This window comes from Antechinus flavipes, chromosome 6, assembly GCF_016432865.1.
Source record: "Antechinus flavipes isolate AdamAnt ecotype Samford, QLD, Australia chromosome 6, AdamAnt_v2, whole genome shotgun sequence".
Lineage (NCBI taxonomy): Eukaryota > Metazoa > Chordata > Mammalia > Dasyuromorphia > Dasyuridae > Antechinus > Antechinus flavipes.
Window position 1 is genome coordinate 209153132 of NC_067403.1, and position 19930 is coordinate 209173061.

General features: G+C 38.9%; 1 protein-coding gene across 1 annotated transcript in view; it reads right to left on the bottom strand.

Annotated features, from left to right (window-relative positions):
• The window catches only part of TRIM66 (tripartite motif containing 66), a 73837-nt gene that overhangs the window by 43533 nt on the left and 10374 nt on the right, over positions 1 to 19930 (bottom strand). Inside the window, exons 4-9 of the mRNA XM_051964039.1 lie at positions 13688 to 13820; positions 12904 to 13020; positions 12001 to 12115; positions 9771 to 9917; positions 6968 to 7085; positions 1355 to 2283 (exon numbers count right to left, since the gene is read on the bottom strand). Coding sequence (XP_051819999.1) covers positions 1355 to 2283; positions 6968 to 7085; positions 9771 to 9917; positions 12001 to 12115; positions 12904 to 13020; positions 13688 to 13820 — 1559 coding nt within the window. The remainder of the gene's footprint in view (positions 1 to 1354; positions 2284 to 6967; positions 7086 to 9770; positions 9918 to 12000; positions 12116 to 12903; positions 13021 to 13687; positions 13821 to 19930) is intronic.

The window sequence follows — 19930 nt, forward strand, 5'->3', positions numbered from 1 at the left end:
ATACAAAATAAATTGAAAGCCAATAAAGTAAAAATGACTTGGCTATGATCTTATAAGTAATAAGGAGCTAAACTTTGAAAATTAACTTTTCCTTTCCACTCTGCCATTTTTTGCCTCTCAAAGTTTAATCCACTTCACAGGTTTTTATCAGGCCAGCTTTGCTCAAGCAATGTGGTGTGTGTTAATTCTCTGAAATCTGAGTTGTTTACTTCCTGGGAAGAGCTTGCACAATATAAAACAGAACCCACTATGTTCCTGATAAACCTTATCTGGAGTGTAAATTTTCCCAAGTACTTCAGACAAGGAAAAACTTAAATTCCTAATAGCTGCCTCACCACCCACACTGAGAAGTATTAACATGAAGGCCAGCCAAGTTCTGAAATCTCCTTATGAATGAGAGAAACTAACCCTGGTAGCTGAAGAATTAGACAAGTTTGTTTTTTGTTTTTTTTTTGTTTTGTTTTTTTTAGCAGTAGTAGGAAAGCTATCTTCCCTAAAAGAGAGAAATTTGGGTCCTGACTACAGATTAGAGCAGATAGAGAGAAGGGAGTCTAGAGATGACCTAACTCCATTGTCTCATTTCCCGTTTGAGAAAACTGCCACCACATGTCCTCTATTCCCTCTTTTCTGAAATTGGCTCCAATTCCCCAAATCAAATTCCTCCCCTTATTCAAATTTTCCCTACAAGATATCCTCTTACAGAGAATTTTCTCTGATGAAATAAGACCTAAAATAATTCTTCCCATTCCAAAGTAGCTGGAATCACAGGGCCATGGGACTTGAGAGATTCTTCAAAGATTTAATAAATAAATAACATGTTATTTATGCATCATTCATAACTCCATGTTACTTAGGACAAAGATCATAGAACTATAGAACCATAGAACTGATACGGCAAGTGAGCAGAAAAGCAGTGAGTGTAGAGTAGGGGAGAAGTTTGAAAAATATGTCTTTGCTCTCCTAAAGCAACTCTCTTATTACACAGGTTTTCTGGCTCCAAAGCTGTCTCAGTCACCTTGAGTCTAACCCTAACCCTTTCCTAATCCAAAAGCTCCTTAACCCTCAGAGCTCTAGAGTCAAGGCCCTGTAATCTTTCCCAAGAGAGCAGTCTAGGGTGCTTGGAAGTGCTCCACATAGTTCTTATTTTATATTTTTGCCACGGTATTCTCCCACCCATCATCTCTTTTGAACCTCACAACATCCTTCAGAAGGAAATAGAGCAAGATTTATCCCCATGTAGTAGAGTAGGAAAGTGAGGCTCATGGAAGAGCCAAGTTATCTGGCCCTGAACGTAGTGAGCTATAGGCTGAGCGCAGCTCGAATCCACACCTGGCCCAGTGATCTGATGACTCACCTGAGAGACTTCCTCTTGGACTGGCTGAAGTGGGGCTGGCTGCCTCACTATGTAGTTTATCTGGCCCACGATGGTTTGCTGCACATGCTGAGGTGACTTGGTCTGATTGAGCTGTAAACTGGGTTGTTGAGCCTGAAGAAGAAGCTCCAGGTCCTTTTGCATTTCCTCCAGCTCAAACTTATGGTGCATGATGTCCAGACTGGGATGCAGAACAGGCTCATGGGCACTCTCATGCTGACCCGCAGGCAGTGGAGGTGGCGGCAGTGGTGGCGGCGGTGGCTGCTGCTGCTGCTGCTGTTGCTGTGGGGGCAGTGACTGTGGTGGCTGAGGGGGGGGCAGCTGCTGGTGCTGCTGAAAATGGCTGAACTTTAGTTTCTGGTGGTGACCAAATTGGACCTGGACGGAGGGGGCCTGTAGGGGACACTGAGTGTGCTGGGTATGTGCTGGTGGTGCCCCTGCACAGGCCGGATGTGGGCCTTGCTGCAGGGGCTGTGCATGAGAGAGCTTGCCCAATCCCTGCGGGGTGCTCTCTGGCTCGGTGTGCAGCTGAGGGTCCAGCCAGGGCTGCATCAGCTTCACAGGAGGAGGACTGCAGGTCTGCTCTTTCTCACTGGGTGGTGCTGCCGGTGTATACTGGGCAGACGTGTGTGCTGGAGGCTGCATCTCCGAGGGTTGTCTAAAGCTCTGGGGATGGTGCGTGCTCGGGTGCAGGGCCTGGCTTTTGTGCACATGGAGGGCAGGGGGACAGTGAGAACAGCAGACTGGTGTGGAACACGGGCCTGAAGCTTGGAATTTATGGGGCTGGCTGCCAAGAGGATCCTGCTGGGTAACCGGGGAGAGGTGACTATGATAGAAAGATGACCCTTGCATATTTCCATAGCTGAGGGCTTCTGGACGGGGCAGTGGTCCGCTTTCCGTTGTTATGCAGCCTGTAAGGTCAGAGTGATTAGATTTGAATCACTTCGAAGATTCATTAAGATTATTTTCTTGCCCTCTTCCCTAAACATGAAAATCATAGCTGTATAAAAATGTGTGACTTAATACTTTTTAGATGCTCCCAATTAGAAGTGAACTCTCCCTTATCCAAGCTTGTACTTTTCATACCCTTCTCACAGATTCACAGAATGTCAGAAATGGAAGGGACCTTAGAACATAGAGCATCAAAGAGGGAAAAGATCTGAGAACACAGAATACACAGTCTGGGAGAGCTTAGAACATATGCTAAATCTAGAAGGGTCCTCAGACAGCAGAAGTCCTTTCTAATCATTTTAAATTTGGAAAAATAGAAACCCGGACATGGGATAAAATTTCTCTTAAGTTATAGCATATTATGTTCAATTATGCTTTATCATAACTACCTGTAACAAGACTAAATAATTCCTGGGGATTTTTTGGTATTTGTACCTCTCTGGTACAACCAGCAGATACTTAAATGTTTGCAACTGAATGATTAAGAATAGGACATTTAGAGAAATACTCTTACAAGTTATGCAATGTCAACTCAGATCAACCTCATTAATATCTCTTTATATAGAATACCTTCCTTTCCTCTATCTTCTTTCTCACCCTTTCTCTAATGAGAGCAGCCCAATGCTTAAATTGAAAAATAGCCTATCTTGATAGCATTTGGAAAGAATCCTGGGAAAGAAAGAAAGCAGTTAAGAGCTAGAAAAACAACCCCAAAAGCAAAAGAAAGAGTAGAAATTGCACTTATACAGTTTAACAACTCATTGATAATTTCTAGTCTTTAGAAAGAGTGGCCTTGGCAGGGTCACACAGCTAGGATACAGCACAAGCAGGACCTGAGTCCATGTGTCTGACTATGAAGCTGGTTCGTTATCCATCCCGTCGTGTAGATTTTCATATGGGTCATTTTACAGATAAGGAAACTAAAGCTTAGACTTGCCCATGGTCAAGCAGCTAAAATGAAACAGGGGCAAAATTTGAATGCTGGTAATCTTGATTCCAAGTCCCTCAGTCCATGAAATGCATTTAACATTTGAAGTGCAAATGGAGAACACACCATTATTCTTCCCATGGAACTGATCTTTATACTAAAATATGAGTATTTGTATATACATGTGATATGTAGTTAGTTACATGTGTTATAGACATATATGTACATTATTTATGTGAGTTATACATATAGATAGATAAGTATCAATTTGAAAATAGGCAGAAAAGCCTTACCTAACTATGATCTATTTGATGGGGACTCCCTAGGTAATGTGTTACTAAGTTAGTATGAAGTGGAACTGCTGGTTTGTTTTCATAATCTTTAAGAAAATTGTTCAAATGTTAATACAAGTTTGGTATTCTGCCTTTCAGGAGAAATAGCCTTGGATTTGCATCCTAGCTCTTCCAGCTGTGTGGCCCTAGTCTAGCAGGGCCTAAAAATTTCTCTGAACTTCAAATTCTTTTTCTGGAAAATGGGAATATGACAACTTACAATATCTACATCATAGGAGTATTATAATTTCCACATCAAAATGAAATAATATGTGTTCAAAGTTTTGTAAAGCTCATGTAGGAGTGTTGATCTTTAATCACCCCTTTTCCAGAGAGCCCATAATATAACCACAAAATATTAAAGATGTATTAAACTAAGTATAAAAATTCAGCCATATCCAGTAATACTTTTGAGCTTTGGGCACTTCTAATAAAATCACAGAAGGAACAACATCGGCCAAACAAACAAATAAACCATGCCCCTGAGACCTTTACATTTTAATACAGCTTTAATGTGGGAGAGATTGAAAACTGAAAGCTTTCCCCTCAAAGAAGAGAATGAAGGAATTTGTCTCTCTTTCCCAGCCCTATGGCCATGTAGCTTTGAAGGGGAGCTATCCAACCAGCAAGAGGGTCGGAAGCAGAAACCCACACCGCAGTCCAATCCAAGGAGCAGCTTCAAAGAGTAGGTTCCTGGATAGCAAAGTGAGCCAGCCATAGAAGAGTTCAGCTGAGCAGTATGTTCAGTAGAGACACTACATCCAAGAGAACTGTGTAAATAAACACCGCAGAAGAAGGCAAAGAAATGCTAAGTCTCAGGTCTCGTGAGTTTCCTCTGCCACTCCTACATCTTACATATGTGCCTCATATAAATTCAATTCTCCTAATCCCAAGGACTTTGTGCATTTGTGGAAGAATGTGGCCTGAGCTTAAGAGGGCAAAGATTTATCCCTTCTATTGTGACTCCATATCATCATGGTCAGTGGCTTTTCTCTAAGATCATTTTGTTCTCTCGGTGACTATCAATAGGAAACCCACTGGTAGTGCTCATATGGCTAACACCCACAGGGTAAAAACTGAGAACTTGATGGTAGCATGAACCCTCTGGGAACCCAAGTCAGGGGAGAAGTTTGAAAAGTAATCTAAAGAAAGTTACGGTGAAGGTGCTAGACCAATGTAATCTATAATATTAAAACTATTAATAGGGGGTTACTTTGGTAACTTTGCCTTTAATATCTTTTTTCTTTGAAGTGACTAGAAAGACAAAGATCAAAAGAATATGACAGGAAAAACTGGTATGGTACAAGCCAGGAAAACTTATCTGGCAGCTGCTTTTGATGTAGCTCAACTCCCAAAGTGCTGCTTAGAAGACCCAAAGTTACTCATTTGAAATCTGTTTCAGGAAAGTATGAGATTTGTTTGCTTGCTTTATAAGATAATCTTCAGTTTAGATAAAATTAGAACTGTATAGATTAACATATTTTACAGCCAGCCTGGTATTAAAGTCTCAAGAATAAAACAAGTCATTTGAATTTGTGCATATGGGATGAAATAAGTTCAGAAATTGTTTTTTTGTTAATCTAAGCTTTAATTCAGTCTGTATGTTGGTCATGTAAGCAATATGAGAGATAATCATAGACCACCTTAAATCTTGATGGAGCCTTTGAAGTCACCTAGTCTGACCTGCCATGTAGGAATTCTCTCTACAACACTCATTCAGCCTCTCCTTAAATGACTCCAGAAAAAAATGGAAGCTTACTAATTGCTGAGTAGCTCATTTCATCGGTTAGAAAGCTCTTCCTTTATGAAGTAGAAATCTGCCTCCCATTAACTCTCACCTACTATTTTGGGTTCCTCCATCTAAACAAATTACCCAGAAGAAATCTAACTCTTCTTTATGAGAATCCTTCAAGCTATGTGGGCAATGTTCATGTCCTCCATAAGTCTTCTGATGATCTCCAGGCAAAAGCCAGATGGCTTCTCATTAAGGCTGTTGGAGAAGGGATTCTTACTCAGGTATGACTCAGACAAAATACCCTCTAAAGCTCACAGCAGCTCTTATTGTACTGCAAATGCACAAAAACAATCACACACATACATGTATGCACACTGTGTACATAGGCACACACTCATATAGACAAACATTTTGCACACACATGCATGTACAATAGGCACATGCATGTGTACTTCTGCACGTGTTCACATATGCATACACCCACATAAATATGTTCTTAGATTGTCACTAAATCATAGATTTAGCGTTCAAAGGTACTTAGTTCAACCCCTTCATTTTATAGATTTGAAAATTAGAATCTGAAGAGGTTAAATAATTTGCCCAAGATGGCACAAGTGGAAAATGGCAGAGTGGAACTCAAATACATGTACCCAATTCAAAAAACAGCACTTCTTCCACTGTACCAGGATGCCTTTTTTAAAGTTTATGATATTAATTTTTCTTTGAATGAACAATCTGTCTTTTAAATAAATAGCCTATCCTCTAAGCAAGAATTCCAAGTAGAGGCTTTTAGATCAGTAGCACTATATGTTGAGCCAACCAAATGTCAGATAATTTTTCCTAATTTGTACCACTCAAGATCTCCCTGTTTCCATGCTTATCCCCACATATCTAAAAAGGGAAAAATTCAGAATAGGTCTTCCAAAATCATTACCACATCCCATAGCTTACCCAAGCAATTCACTGAATCTACCCACGCATCTAAAAAAACAACAAAAATTTAAGATCAAATTCTTTAAAAAAGAAAAAGATGACCTAACCCAAAATATCTTCCATTGATTTCTGAATAAAGAAAACATCAAGGTTTTAGTAAAAGTTTGAAAACTTTTTCCAAAATTTTATAAACACAAGCCTATGGTTCCATATTAAAATTGCTGATAGGGAGATGATAGAAAAACTTTAAATCCTGGTAAAACCCTTCTGCCCATTTGCAAATATTTGTGCCTTTTTGTAAACAGACTATATTAGTGTGTGTGTGTGTGTGTGTGTGTGTGTGTGTGTGTGTGTGTCTGTGTGCAAGAGAGAGAGAGAATGTGTATGAGGTATGTCATTCATGGAGAGAACCAAATGGCTTTCTGGTTTCTAGTGGGATTTTGAGACCAAAATGGTCCAGGGTGCCAAAAGAATATTCAAATTCCATCGAGTATTTTGAATAAGGAATCCATCAACTCAGAAAGAGACTTTTTGACTATTTTTAGTCATAGTGTTTTAGAAACTTTCTGACTCTTAGGCCAAATCAAGGGTTCTTTTTTTTATAAGCAATGCCCCACTGGTGAATTGATCAACTGTTGGAGGTTCAATGAGAGGGGAAAATTGCTTTAATGGGGCACAAAGACATTCTTAACAAAATTGGTCTCCTTCTGACTGACCTAAGGTGGCCAACTGCTTTGTCCAAAAGGAAGGCTCCCAGGTAAACCTGATCTTCCAGGGGGGACCAGCATCTGTGTTACAACTTGCTTCCAGCAAACGCTGCATCTGAAATACAATCTAACAAAAAACCAGAGGGTCATTTTCATAAGCATCACAGACACAAATGAATATCCTCAACTTTCATGAGAGTTCTGGATCACTAGCAGAAGTTCATTGCTTTGACTAATTAGGACGCAAATGCAAGAGCAAAGCAAAAGTATTGAACTCATAAGAGTCTTCTGGAGGAAAGATAACCAATCAAGAAATAAATTGAATCTGCTTAGAGAAGTGCACATACACAGAGAACTGTCAGACATGGCCCATATGTTGGTCTGACATTTTAGGAGTTTTGTTACAAGTGAGCATTCTCTGGGAACTGAGGAGATAACAGGGGGATTAGGCAATAACTGCAACATAAAAAGAATCAATAAAGCCTTAAAAAAAAAAAAAGAAAGAAAAGTTAAATAGGATCTATGAACTAAAATTCTACGCAGTATGTTGGCCCAGAAAAAAATAAAAAGTTTTCAGGATAAAATCCTAAAAAGAGGAAAAGATGGAACAAAACTGGTGAATAAAGTGCTAATACCAAAACAAGTGGGGAGAAAGTGAGATACTGACTTTTATTTGGGGAGTTTTCCTGGGGCTCTGATTATTGAGTCAAAGTCAGAAATCTTTGCATGACTGTGGAGAACAAGAGGGCATCACAGGGTGGGAGAGGGAGCACAAGGACTAAACCTGTGATGCTATCAGGGTGGGAAAGTCCAGGTGAAGGGCTTTTTCTACCTTCTCTTCCACCTACAGTCTTAAAGCTGCCTAGAACATGAGAAGTTAAGTGACTTGTATGGCATTCCAGAGCCAATAGTTGTCAGAGGCAGGACTTGAACCCAGTTCTTCATTGCTCCAAAGTCAGTTCTCCATCCACTCTATCCTCTGTCTCTGACCCAAAAGGTCAGAAAGCTGTTTCACTTTTCAAGAAAAGAAGAAACCAAATATGCAAACTACAAGTTAAGAAATTTTACTTTAATTCCTATTGGAAAATGAAGCATTATTAAAGGAATGTTAACAAACAGAGGACAATGTAGGTTTGATATAAAGAAAACTGTCCAGGGCAGCTAGGTGGCGCAGTGGGTAGAGCACCAGCCCTGAAGTCAGGAGGCCCTAAGGGCAAATCTAATCTCAAACATTTAACACTTCCTAGCTGCGTGACCCTGGGCAAGTCACTTAAACCCAAATGCCTCAGGGGGAAAAACTGTCCTAACACCTCTAATTTTCCCAACATGGCATGGACTACTCAGGGCATTCCAAGTTCCCCTTCATTGGAAGTCTTCAAACACATGTTGGATGACCACTTATGAAATTTCTCATAGGGGAGAGTCTGAAGGCTTGGGATAGAGGGTTGGCCTGTTCCCAACATGAAAAGTTTGTGATTCTTCAGTCTGAGCACAAATTTACTGTGTGATCCTGGGCAAGTCTGTTCCTATCTCCAAGCCACAGCCTCATTCTTATAAAATAAAGAAGTAAGGCTAGATGACCTCCAAGGTCCTTTTTCAGTGCTAATTTCTATGATTCTAGAATCCTTGCTCAGAATAAAGGGTTTCTGCCTCAGCAGGAATGTTTGAAGAAATATCTTTTCTGATCTGAAATCATCACATAAGATGCAAAGACTCAGGGATTATGGATTGATGTTCCACTTCTCTATTTTTTTTCTTTTTTTTCAAAATTCTCCTCTGGCTTCCCTTTGCTGTATACCATAAATCTCCCATTTTTGCTCTGTTTCAGAAAAAGTAAATTCCTCCACAAGAAATATGGGGATTTCTTGCAATCAGAATAATCACAATGTAATTAGTTTTTAAATATATTGTTTGTCATAGTACTGAGAAGGCAATGAGACCTGGAAATATGAGTGGTGAGTAGCTGTATAGTACTTGGCTATATAGCCAAGGTAACAGAGTGACAAGAGAAAAGCAGAGACAGTCAAATAGGGCTGAAGAAAACTTGAAAAAGGCTTGAGTAAAGAGGGATAAGAAAAGCCCCTCTTGGACCTTGTCCTCCAAATCTAGTTTCAGGAAATGTTATGGCTAGAATGTCAGAGAAACACCAGACTGAGCATCATGTTAGCATGCTGAAAGCAGTTTCCATCAGGAGCTGAGGGGGTCCAACAGAGAACTTGCCACTTTGGTGGACCAGACAAGTTCTAATTTGGACTGGGGCTGGTAGTGAGAAGAAGCTAGGATGTGAAAGTCAGTCTGTGGGTGATCTGGACTAGCTAAAGTGAGCAGCAAGACTATCCTGATAATCAGTTTTTCTATAAGCAGTCCACTCTGTGGGCTCCAGCGAGTAGTCAAGCACTGTAACCAGCAGGGCAGTGGGACATCCTGTTTTGTCCATGGGGTGGGTAAAGAAAGTTAGCTAAGTAGTGATGAAAAGACTTGAAAGATTTCTTGGAAAGGCTGCCACATATGCCTTAAATTTGTAATAACTGTCTAGTCTCAAACTTCCCAGGAAACCAGTAGAAGCAGTGTGGCATAGTGAGGAAAACATTAGGACTAGGTATTAGGAGCCTTTTGATGAAAAAAATGATGTTCAGAAAGCTGGAAATGCACGAGAACAGCACAGGCTCCGTATGCAGACATAATCAGTGCCTTCAGATAGCTCAGTGGCTAAGACTAGATTTGCTTTGTTTGAACCCAGAAGATAGAATTAAAATGAATGGGAGGGGCTCCTTAGAGCGTGGGACAGGGACAAGGGCAGGGGCTCCCTTACCAGTTCTTTGCTGAAGAGAAAGGGGATGCTGTTCTTGCTGCAGACTGCCCAGTTGATAAAGTTCTGCACGTGCTCAAACTGGCGATTTAAGACCATGATACTTTGCAACTGCTGCTCCAGTTTCTGCTTCCTTTCATTAGTGAGTCCCTGGCATTAAAAGAGAAAACAGACAGCAGATAATTGGGTTGCATTCCAGTATTACTGACAAACAATTGATGTGCGGGGTAAACAAGGAAAGAGCAAATGTTCAGAGATGAGGGTATTGTGTACCAATAATAAAAGGAAGAAGAGTAGGAATGAGAGAATATAAGTATCTATGTCAGACCATAAGCTCCTTGAGAGTAAGGATTGTTTCATTCTTGTTATTTTTATCCCCAATGCCTTGCATATAGTTTGGACTTGGTGTTTAATAAATGTCCTCCTGTAGATGCCTTTATTAAGTATCTATTGTAGGGAATAAGAGGTGGGGAATACAAAAAAGAGACAAAAAACAGCTCTTACCTGCAAGGAGCTTAAAATCTAATGGGGAAGACAGTATGCAAACAAATTTGTATAAAGCAAATAGGAAATAATTAACAGAAGGGATGTGGTGGAATTAAGAGAGGTTGAAGAAGACTTCTAGTAAAAGAAAGGATTTTAGAATTTAAAAGGAAGCTGGGGGAGGGGCAGCAGTCAGAAAAGAGGAGAGAAAGCATCCCCGCTCTCCAGGAGATAGCCAGAAAAAATGTCCAGAGCTAAGATGGAGTGTCTTGTTCATAGAGCAGCTAGAAGGCCAATGTCCCTGGAGTGAAGAGGACTTGGCAAGGATGGAGTCCTAAGAAGGCTGGACAGGCAGGAGGGCACTAAGTTATAAAGAATGCCAACCAGCGCATTTCATATTTGCTCCTAAAGGCAATATGGAGGTATTGAGATTTATGGAGTAGCAAGAGTAGCATGATCAGATTTGAGTTTTAGGGAAATCATTTGGTGGCTGAATGGAGCAAGGACTGAGTGGGGAGAGACTTGAGGATGACAGATCCACTATCAGCTACTGCAATAATGCAGGAGGGGGTGATGAGGACCTTCACCAAAGTGAAGCTAGTATCAGAGGAGAGAAGAGAATCTATTGGAGAGATGTTACCAAGATGGAACTGACGGGAACTGGCAACAACTTGGATGAGGAGAAGAACTAGGGATGAGTCCAAGATGATCCTTAGGTTTTGAGCCTGAGGGACTGGGAGGAGGGTATTTTCCTCTACAGTAGCAGGAAAGGAGAAAGGGAGGGTGTGGGGAAAGATAATGTTTTAGACATACTGAGTTTCAGATGTCTACTGGCCCTACAAGACCCATGTCTATCAGAAAACAAAACCTATGTAGAAACATGCATCATCTTCACAACCCAATTCTGTTTTTACAGAATGAATCAGTATAGAAGTTAAAGGCCCACATCTCTCTCCCTACTCCTTTTATGGATGCGCCAATTGAGACAAGTCATTTTCTGCAAACATTTCAGTGATCCCTGCTTTCATCTATATGATGAAAACTTTCTAATACCTCCACAGCAGTGATATCAAGTATGTCCTTTATATATAGCTTTAAAATCACTTCCTCCAAAGCTTCAAAGCCAGCTATTCTCCAGATTCTTTTGACTTACACAGTTTGTCAACCGTAACTTCACAGGGTCACATTTATAATTGTTCTCTAATAATTTCAAATTTGAAATGTTTGTTTCCCAAACAATAGAGTGAGCCTCAAGGAGACCTACAAGGGTCATTTTAGCCCCTTCTCTTCTCCAAATGAATAATACAATGCAGTGGATAAATCACTAACTTTATAATCAAAAAATTTGGATTCAAATCCAGGTTCTATGGGTTAGTAGATATATGACAATGGGTTATATCAGAATGGTACAGTAGATAAACCATGGACTTGGAATCAAGATGACCTAAGAACAAATACAACCTCCAACACTAACTAGATGTATGAGCCTTAATCTCTATGCACCCAAATTTCTTCCTCCATAAAATGAAGGCATTGGATTAGATGTTCTTGAATGTTGCTTCCAGAATTAAATCTATGATCCTAAGACCAATCATAGCTTCATTTTCCAATGAGATGATATTTGTTAGGTACAAATATTAGTAAACATTATAAAGGAGGTATATAAAGCATGTGAATTAGTGTGATCATTAGCAGAAGGCAGATGCATCAGGGATGACAGTCCCTCATATCATCTTCACCCTATACATACCTCCAGCTGTTCCAAAAGTCCATTAGCTTGCTTGTTTAATTCATTCATCAGAACCATCTTGGCCATTTTGATCTGGTTTTCCACTTTCCTGTGAAGATGCTTGACTTCAAATAGCCTACAAAGGAGAACAAAGCACAGCACAATGTGCTTCAAATCTCTTGTTTCTCCCTGGGCATCTATCAGTTGTCAGAGGATCAGTCAAGAGAATTAAATGCTAAAATTTACAGACTATGCCGCCTACCTAGGGGAAAATCAGAGACCAACTCAAGAGTTTCCTTTAGTGAGAAAACTTATGGTCACCGTTCTATTTCCAGGGCAGAAAGTATTCATCATATTGTGGCCAACATAATAACGCCAACCTGGACTAGTCCTCAGATCACAGACAGTCTGTCCCTTGTATTCAGTGTTTCTGGCATGGGAAGAGCCCAGGACCATCTAGGATCATCTTCAGGGTATGAGGAGGAAATGGTGGAAAACTTCATTGAGGTAAGTACCTTGAAATTTCTATATACATGTGAATTATGATGACGTTGTTGCTGCATAGGAAGATAAGTATCTCTTTAAAGTTGGGATCTAACTGTGAATTAATATGGACAATGACATGAAGAAAAGAGGGAGACAGAGGCTGCCCACCATCAGAACCTCTAACTTCATGACTGATAAGGAAGCCTGGTGTAGACGAAATCTGTGAGAATACACATATGCACAACAGTAGATCCAGATTCACTGAAATTCTACCCAATTTCTGGTCTATGCTATTCATTGATTCTTTTTCCTTTGGATAAGCATGAATTCTGATGACCTATGGATGGCATCTGAAGAGAGGAGATGAACTGAAAATAGTGACCTGAAATGTTCTACTGCTTCCATTAAAGCTAAAATGGGATGAACAAAAAATGGTACCTGTCTTCAATCTGTTTAGCAGATGCCTGCAACCCAGTTTTCTTATGCTCCACTTGAGTGGTCACACTTTCCAGAAGCATTCTTTGGTTTTGCAAAACCTCTTCTACATGTCTGCACCTGAATAAAAGAGACAACACTGTACTGGAAGACACTCTTAGGGAATTGTAGAATACCCCACAATGCATCTGAAGAAAGAAAAAATGCTTTTTGGGTATCCCTTAAATCTACTTCTCCTCAGATTATAGGTATTTCTTTATTTCCCAGGATGTTCTAGCAAAGAGTATTCAAAGCCTAATGCTTTGATTTAGGACCATCCAAGTCCTTTGCTTCAATTTTTTTCTTTCTTCTCTTTATTCTCTTGTGGTCATTTTCAGTGTTCTACCAGAGGACTGCTTTAGGGGGAAGAGGCCAAATGTTAATCAGTCCATTTGAAGGTGGGGCAGGATAGTAAAATGGAAAGATACTTAGATTGGGAATTGAGAAACTTACTGTGTGGCCTTGGTCAAGTCCCTCAATCTATATGGGACTTGGTTTCCTCAACCACAAAATGGGAAGTCCAACCAAATGATCTAGAAGGGTATTTTTAGCTTCAATACTATATAATTCCATGGATTCTATATTCTCTATGTATATGTTCCTAATAGCTGTTGTGATGGAGAAAATAAAATGTGAAGTTATATCATATGAAGATTTATATTGCTTGCTACTCTCTGGTCTTAATCAAAAAAAAAAAAAAAAATTGAGAGTGATTGCCTAATGAGTCCAGAGTCATTCTCATCAATACCTGTGATCTTTGTGGTCAATCATCAGGCAGCTATGGCATGTGAGGACATCACAGGTCTCACAGAACAACTTGAGAACCTCTTGACCGTGCAATGGGCAGTACGAAGAAGAGTCACTGGACCCACTGTCCATTCCTATAAGAGAAGAAAGAGAGAACTGCCTTAACCAGTGAAAAGTACCCGTCCTCAGCGAGATGAAGAAATTTGCAAAAGTCACACCAGAGTCTTAGAGCTTGAAGGAAAAGAACTGCTCCCAAAAAGGGAAAAAAAGGAAGACAAAAGTTTCTTCATCACTAGAACAGTGAAGTTCAGGGAAGAATTAGGGAAATATGGGTCCTACTCCTCCTGGAAAACATGGCTAGGATGCTAGTATATGACACATGGGAAGAATAGATCAGATTGTAATGCAGAATAGAAAAGGTACACCCAGGAAGAAACCAAATTGAGCTTCAAAAGAAGTAAAAACAACATTTATTGCCACATAATGAGAAAAGTATCCTCTAAATTCAAACAAAAATTACCTCAAACTGTCAAGATTTCCTGCGGTTTCTACCCATGACTATGGAGAAGCCCATGGATTGCAGTTTATTTTTACACAATTTTGACATATGCTAGCTCACCTTTCAAGCAGTGATAGTTATCCCAGGGGACATTCAAACTCTTGGGGGAAAAAAAGTAAGTAGTCTTCCATTTTTGAAATCTTGGACAGTTCCTCATACAGGACCAGGTACAATCAATGATATAATCAGAAAATATCTATTAGAAATCTATTTACATTTCATATAACAGTTAACAACAACCAAAAAAAAAGTCAAAAAGAGGAAAACAAACAGAAGTACTAATGACAAGCAATGACAAACACTGAATGAGATTGTTAGGTAAATGAATAAATAATGCAAACCTCTCTAAAAGCAGAGGGGTATGTATAATGGAGAGGTGGACGTAGAAGAGAGTTAGAGGTTAATGTGAATGGGAGAGAGTTAGGAAAAGAAGGAGAGTTAGAGATAAGTATATGGAATAAGGAAATAGGTGACAGGTGAATTAGAAATTTATAGTGGAGAGGAAGGTAAAAGTCAAGGTGAATAAGTCTTAGGATGGAGAGAAGGTGAGTGCTGAAGAATTTAAGAGATATATAGTTAATGTTAGAGTGAGTATAGGCACAAAGGAATCTATAGGCATATAGGAGAGCATTATAAGGAACCTTAGAGATCATCTAGTCAAACCAAAGTTATGGTGAAATTAAAACATTAGCTCAAGGTCACACAGAATTAGAAACTGACCCCAAATCTGATTACCTTTCTACAAAACACCACACCTCCTCCCCTTAGGCTCAATATAGAGAAAAATAATGGAAAAGTCAGGGTGAGGAGGACTAATGACTCAGTGGCTGAAGGAAGATTTGGTACCAACTAGGGAAACAGAAGATGGAGCAGTTTTAGGAGTGTGTGAACCAGGAGAGGTTAAGGAGAATTCAGTTCAACTCCCAAATACATCCTATGTCTGAGAAGGCAATTAATCCCCATCTCTCTGTCCATTAGTTCAAAAACTCTTACTGGTCCCATAGATATTGATGAAAAACAGAAAATTATAAATTCAGAACTAGAAGAGACCTGAGAAGCCATCAAAGCCAGTCCCATTTTATAAATAAGGAATCTGAGGCACAGAAAGGTCCACTGACTTGTCCAGGACCATGTGGTTAGTAAGTATGTGAGATGGAAATTACAGATATTACACAATCATTTTAATGGATTTTAAATAAGCATTGCAGCTGATGAAGGAAAAACATTCTACTTAATCAATTCACAAGCATTTAATACGATTTCTTTACTATGTGCTTAGGCACTGTGCTAAGTCTTGAGACTTAGCTCTCTGAGAACTTGCATTCCAATTCTAAAGATAATATGTATACATATGTGTGTATATATGTGTGCATGTATGTATACCTGTGTGTGTACATATATATGTGTGTCTGTATATATATATATTATACACACACACACACACACACACACACACATATATGTACATCCAAGAAGAGGAAAGCACATGTTGTCAGCCTGTATTCACAAAAAAAGGAAAATGATAGTTGGCCATTTACTTGTCCCTAACAAAGTCATATAGGCAAAGACAGCAAAGCATCTCTTGTTGACAAAATGACAACACAAGAGAGACTACAAAAGCCATGAAAAGTGAGTGTGGAATTAAAGACTTGGGTTTTTGCATTCACTGCGCATGTCATCTTGCACAAGGCACTTCTGTCTGAGCCTCTTCTTCCCCATCTATTCTAAAATAAGGGTGACCTGACCAACAATACTATAAAGATCAAACAAGATGACATATGTAAAAGATTCAAATTATAAAGCATTATGTACTAGTTATTATTTTGCAGGATGATAATGAATTTCAGAATGAGAATTAAAGTGATGATAAACCATAATAGTGTGCCAGACACTTAATTAAGAGAGCCAAACATTCCCTGCCTTGACATCAACAAACATAGGGGTAGCAAAGGCAGTCAAACTTAGGTCATCTAACTCCAAATCCAGCTTTCTTTCCCACTACATCACAGTCACACTGTCACAGCTATGCTGAGAACTTCGTAGTTTGCTGCTGTTTAAAGATAATACCAATTCTTTTTTGAAATGGCTATACAAATGCCAGGAGATAGAGAAAAAACAAATATTTTCTTCTGGGGCTGAAAAGAGAAGAAAAAGAAAGCCTTTCTCCTGCGGTCTGTACACCAGCATATAACACAAGAAAACCACAGAAGCCTCTATGACTTGTACAATGGTGTCTCAAACTTCATGACAAAGATGCAAAAGGAAACCACAAAATCTTAACTGTGCTTCCTTCCTTTTCCTGCAAACAGCTTTGGCAGCAAGTTGCCTCCCAGCCTACCTTCCAAGCAGATCTATGTTAAATTACTTGCCTCTGCTATTTGATTATCCAGGTAAGTTGGACTACAGCATAGGGATTGAATTAGATGTTCTTTAAGGTCTTTTTTTTTTTTTTTTTTTTTTTAGCTCTGGGAATGTCACTGTTCTGCAGACAATATGTTTATTTCTATCTTCTTCAAGAGTCACACTATCTTCCAAGGTCAAACAAGGTCAAAGCAATAGCTTAATGATATTCCTCCATGATTGCAATGACCCAAGTATACCAATTAGCTGAGCTGAGCTAGACACAACTCTTTCTTTAACAAAGGTCATTCATTTGACCATGTGGGCAGCTGGCAATGCTTTTACGGGCGATCATACCTAGAACTATTATCATAAGTCAAAAAAGATTCAATAGGAGTAGGACTTGATCCCACTGGGGCAAGACAGAGTAGGGCCCCCACCTTAGCAAGAAAAGTAATCAAGCATTTCATTCACTTTCAAGGATCTCAAAAGCATTTACTATGAACCCATGTACATCATGCTTTTCACTGGATATTATGTGAATCAAGAAAAAGTTCAACAACAAATTCAATTTAATAGATATTTATTAAACAATTACTGTGTGCAGGTGCTATGCTGGTTATGGAAGATACAGAGCAGAAAATGGCAGTCCCTGACTTCAAGGCTGTTCAAATCTAAAAGGATCATCTCCATAGGACATAGTTTATTATCTAGTACATGGAGAGAAGTGATCAGGATTATGGTTAGCTAGGATGCAGTGACTAGAACATAAAATCTGACCTCAGACCCTTAACTATGACCCCAGGCAAGTCACTTAACCCTTTTGCCTCAATTCCTCACTCACCTGTAAAATGGAAATACAATGCAGAAGGAAATGGCAAACCTCTTCTATATCTTTGCCAAGAAAACCCCATGAATAAAATCCAAGGGGTCAGGTAGAGTTGGACACAACTGAACCATAACAAAATAAATAAAGGTCAGGATTAAGCTAGCCAGGAAAATTGCAATAATGTTACATCAAAGGAAAAACATTTTAGGTGGCCAGTCATTGTTGCAACCACTCTCACTCCTAGAAATAGGCAAAAATGAAAGTCACCTGCACAAGTTGTTAGAGTGCTATGGAGAGAATCCTTGGCTGCTCACTATCAACATCTCTGGGCCTCAGATTCCTTGTTTTTAAAATGAAGGGGCTTATTTAGATCAGAGATTTTCTATTCTCACTGAAAAACTCTGGAGAGTGGTGGAGTCGGATTAAAATGTAATTAAAATGTAAAATGTAAATAAAAATGCAGCTGGTGGCACAGTGGATAGCATACCAGCCCTGAAGTCAGGAGTAACCTGAGTTCAAATCTGGTCTCAGACACTTAACACTTTCTAGTTGTATGACCCTGGGCAAGTCACTCAATCCCTCTTTGCCTCAGGAAAAAAAAAAAAAAGGAAATGTATTTTTAAAATAAATAAAAATACAATACTACATAGATAATGCTAATCTGTGGTTTTCTAGGTCACTATGTGGCCAGCAGGGATATGTTTCTGTTTATTTGATACTCCTGGTAGAGATAACTTCTAGAGCCCTCCTAGTCCATGATCTCCAACCAGGACTAACCTGCTACCATTACTTACTCCAAAATCCTGTGCTATTTGCTGAGGCCCTAATTCCTTCACAATTATAGTATCTGACATTTAAAGTCCTTTCACATACACTATCAAACAATAACAAACATTGCTTATCTTCAAAACAACTCAGTGAAGTTTATCAGCACTAGTACCCTACCCCCAGATCACAAGGGAGCAAATTAAAGTAGAGAAAAATCCAAATGCTTTGCCCAAGACATGCAGCTAGTCAGATTAAGGTTTGAAAATGGGTTCTCTGACTCCAAATTCAGTGTGTTTGCTCCACGGCTGCTTCCTGGAAAGTTTCATTCAGTTCTAACATTATAGGATTTTTAAACTCTCCCTCAGGAATACACAAGAGGTTCAAGAAAAGAAAGGAGGCTACATCTCTAAATACAACATTTCTGATGGAATTCACATATAACATCAATTCTTCTCAAGAAAGGGATGCTATCTTTCTATATGATATTGACAAAGTCCAGCAGCAAAAGCTAGAAAGTGAAATTCCATTTAAAATAACTGTGCACAAAATAAAACATTTGGATGTCAACCTGCCAAGACAAATCCAAGAATTATATGAATACAATTACAAAACACTCCTTATACAAATAAAGTCAGCTCTAAACAATTGTATCAATTGCACATGTATAGGCCAAGTTAATATAATAAAAATGACAAATCTGCCTAAATTGGTCTGCTTGTTCAGTGCCATACCAATCAAAATGCCAAAAAATTATCTTACAAAACTAGAAAAAAATAATAACAAAATGTATCTGGAAGAATAAAAGGTCAAGAATATCAACGAAATTAATGAAAAAATACAAAGGATGGTGGCTGAGCAGTGCCAGACCTAAAACTATATTATAAAACAGCAGTCATCAAAATCATTTAGTACTAGCTAAGAAATAGAGTGGACCAGTGGAATAGATTGATACACATGACATAATAATCAAGGTTACAGTAATCTGGTGTTTGATAAACCCCCAAACTCCAGCTTCTGAGATAAGAACTCACTATCTGACAAAAATTGCTGAGAAAACTGGAAAATTATATGTCAGAAATTTGGGACAGACCTACATCTCACACCCTATACCCAAAATAAGGTTAAAATGGGTACTTAATTTGGGCATAAAGAGTGATACCATAAGCCAATTAAGAGAACAAAGGATAATTTGCCAATCAGATCTTTGGAGAAGGGAGGAATTTATGAAAAACTTGAGAACATTATGAAAGCAAAATGAACAACTTTGATTAAATTAAAAAGGTTTTACAAACAAAAAAACAGAAACAATATTAAAAGCTAGGGAAAAAAATTTTACAGCCAATGTTTCTGATAAAGGTCTCATTTCTAAAATAAAGAAAGAACTATGTCAAATGTACAAGAATACAAGTCATTCCTCAATTGATAAATGGTCACAGAATATGAACAATTTTCAGATGAAGAAATTAAAGCTATCTATAGTCATATGAAAATGCTTTAAATCACTATTATATAGAGAAATACAAATTAAAACAACTCTGAGGTACTATCTCATACCTCTCAAATTGACTAAGATGACAGAAAAGATAATGATAAGTATTGGAGGAGATGGTGGGAAAATTGAGACACTAATGCATTGGTGGTAGAGCAGTGAAATGATCCAACCATTCTAGAGAGCAATCTAGAACTATGCCCAAAGGGCTATAAAACTGTGCATACCTTTTAACCTAGTAGCATCACTACTCTGTCAG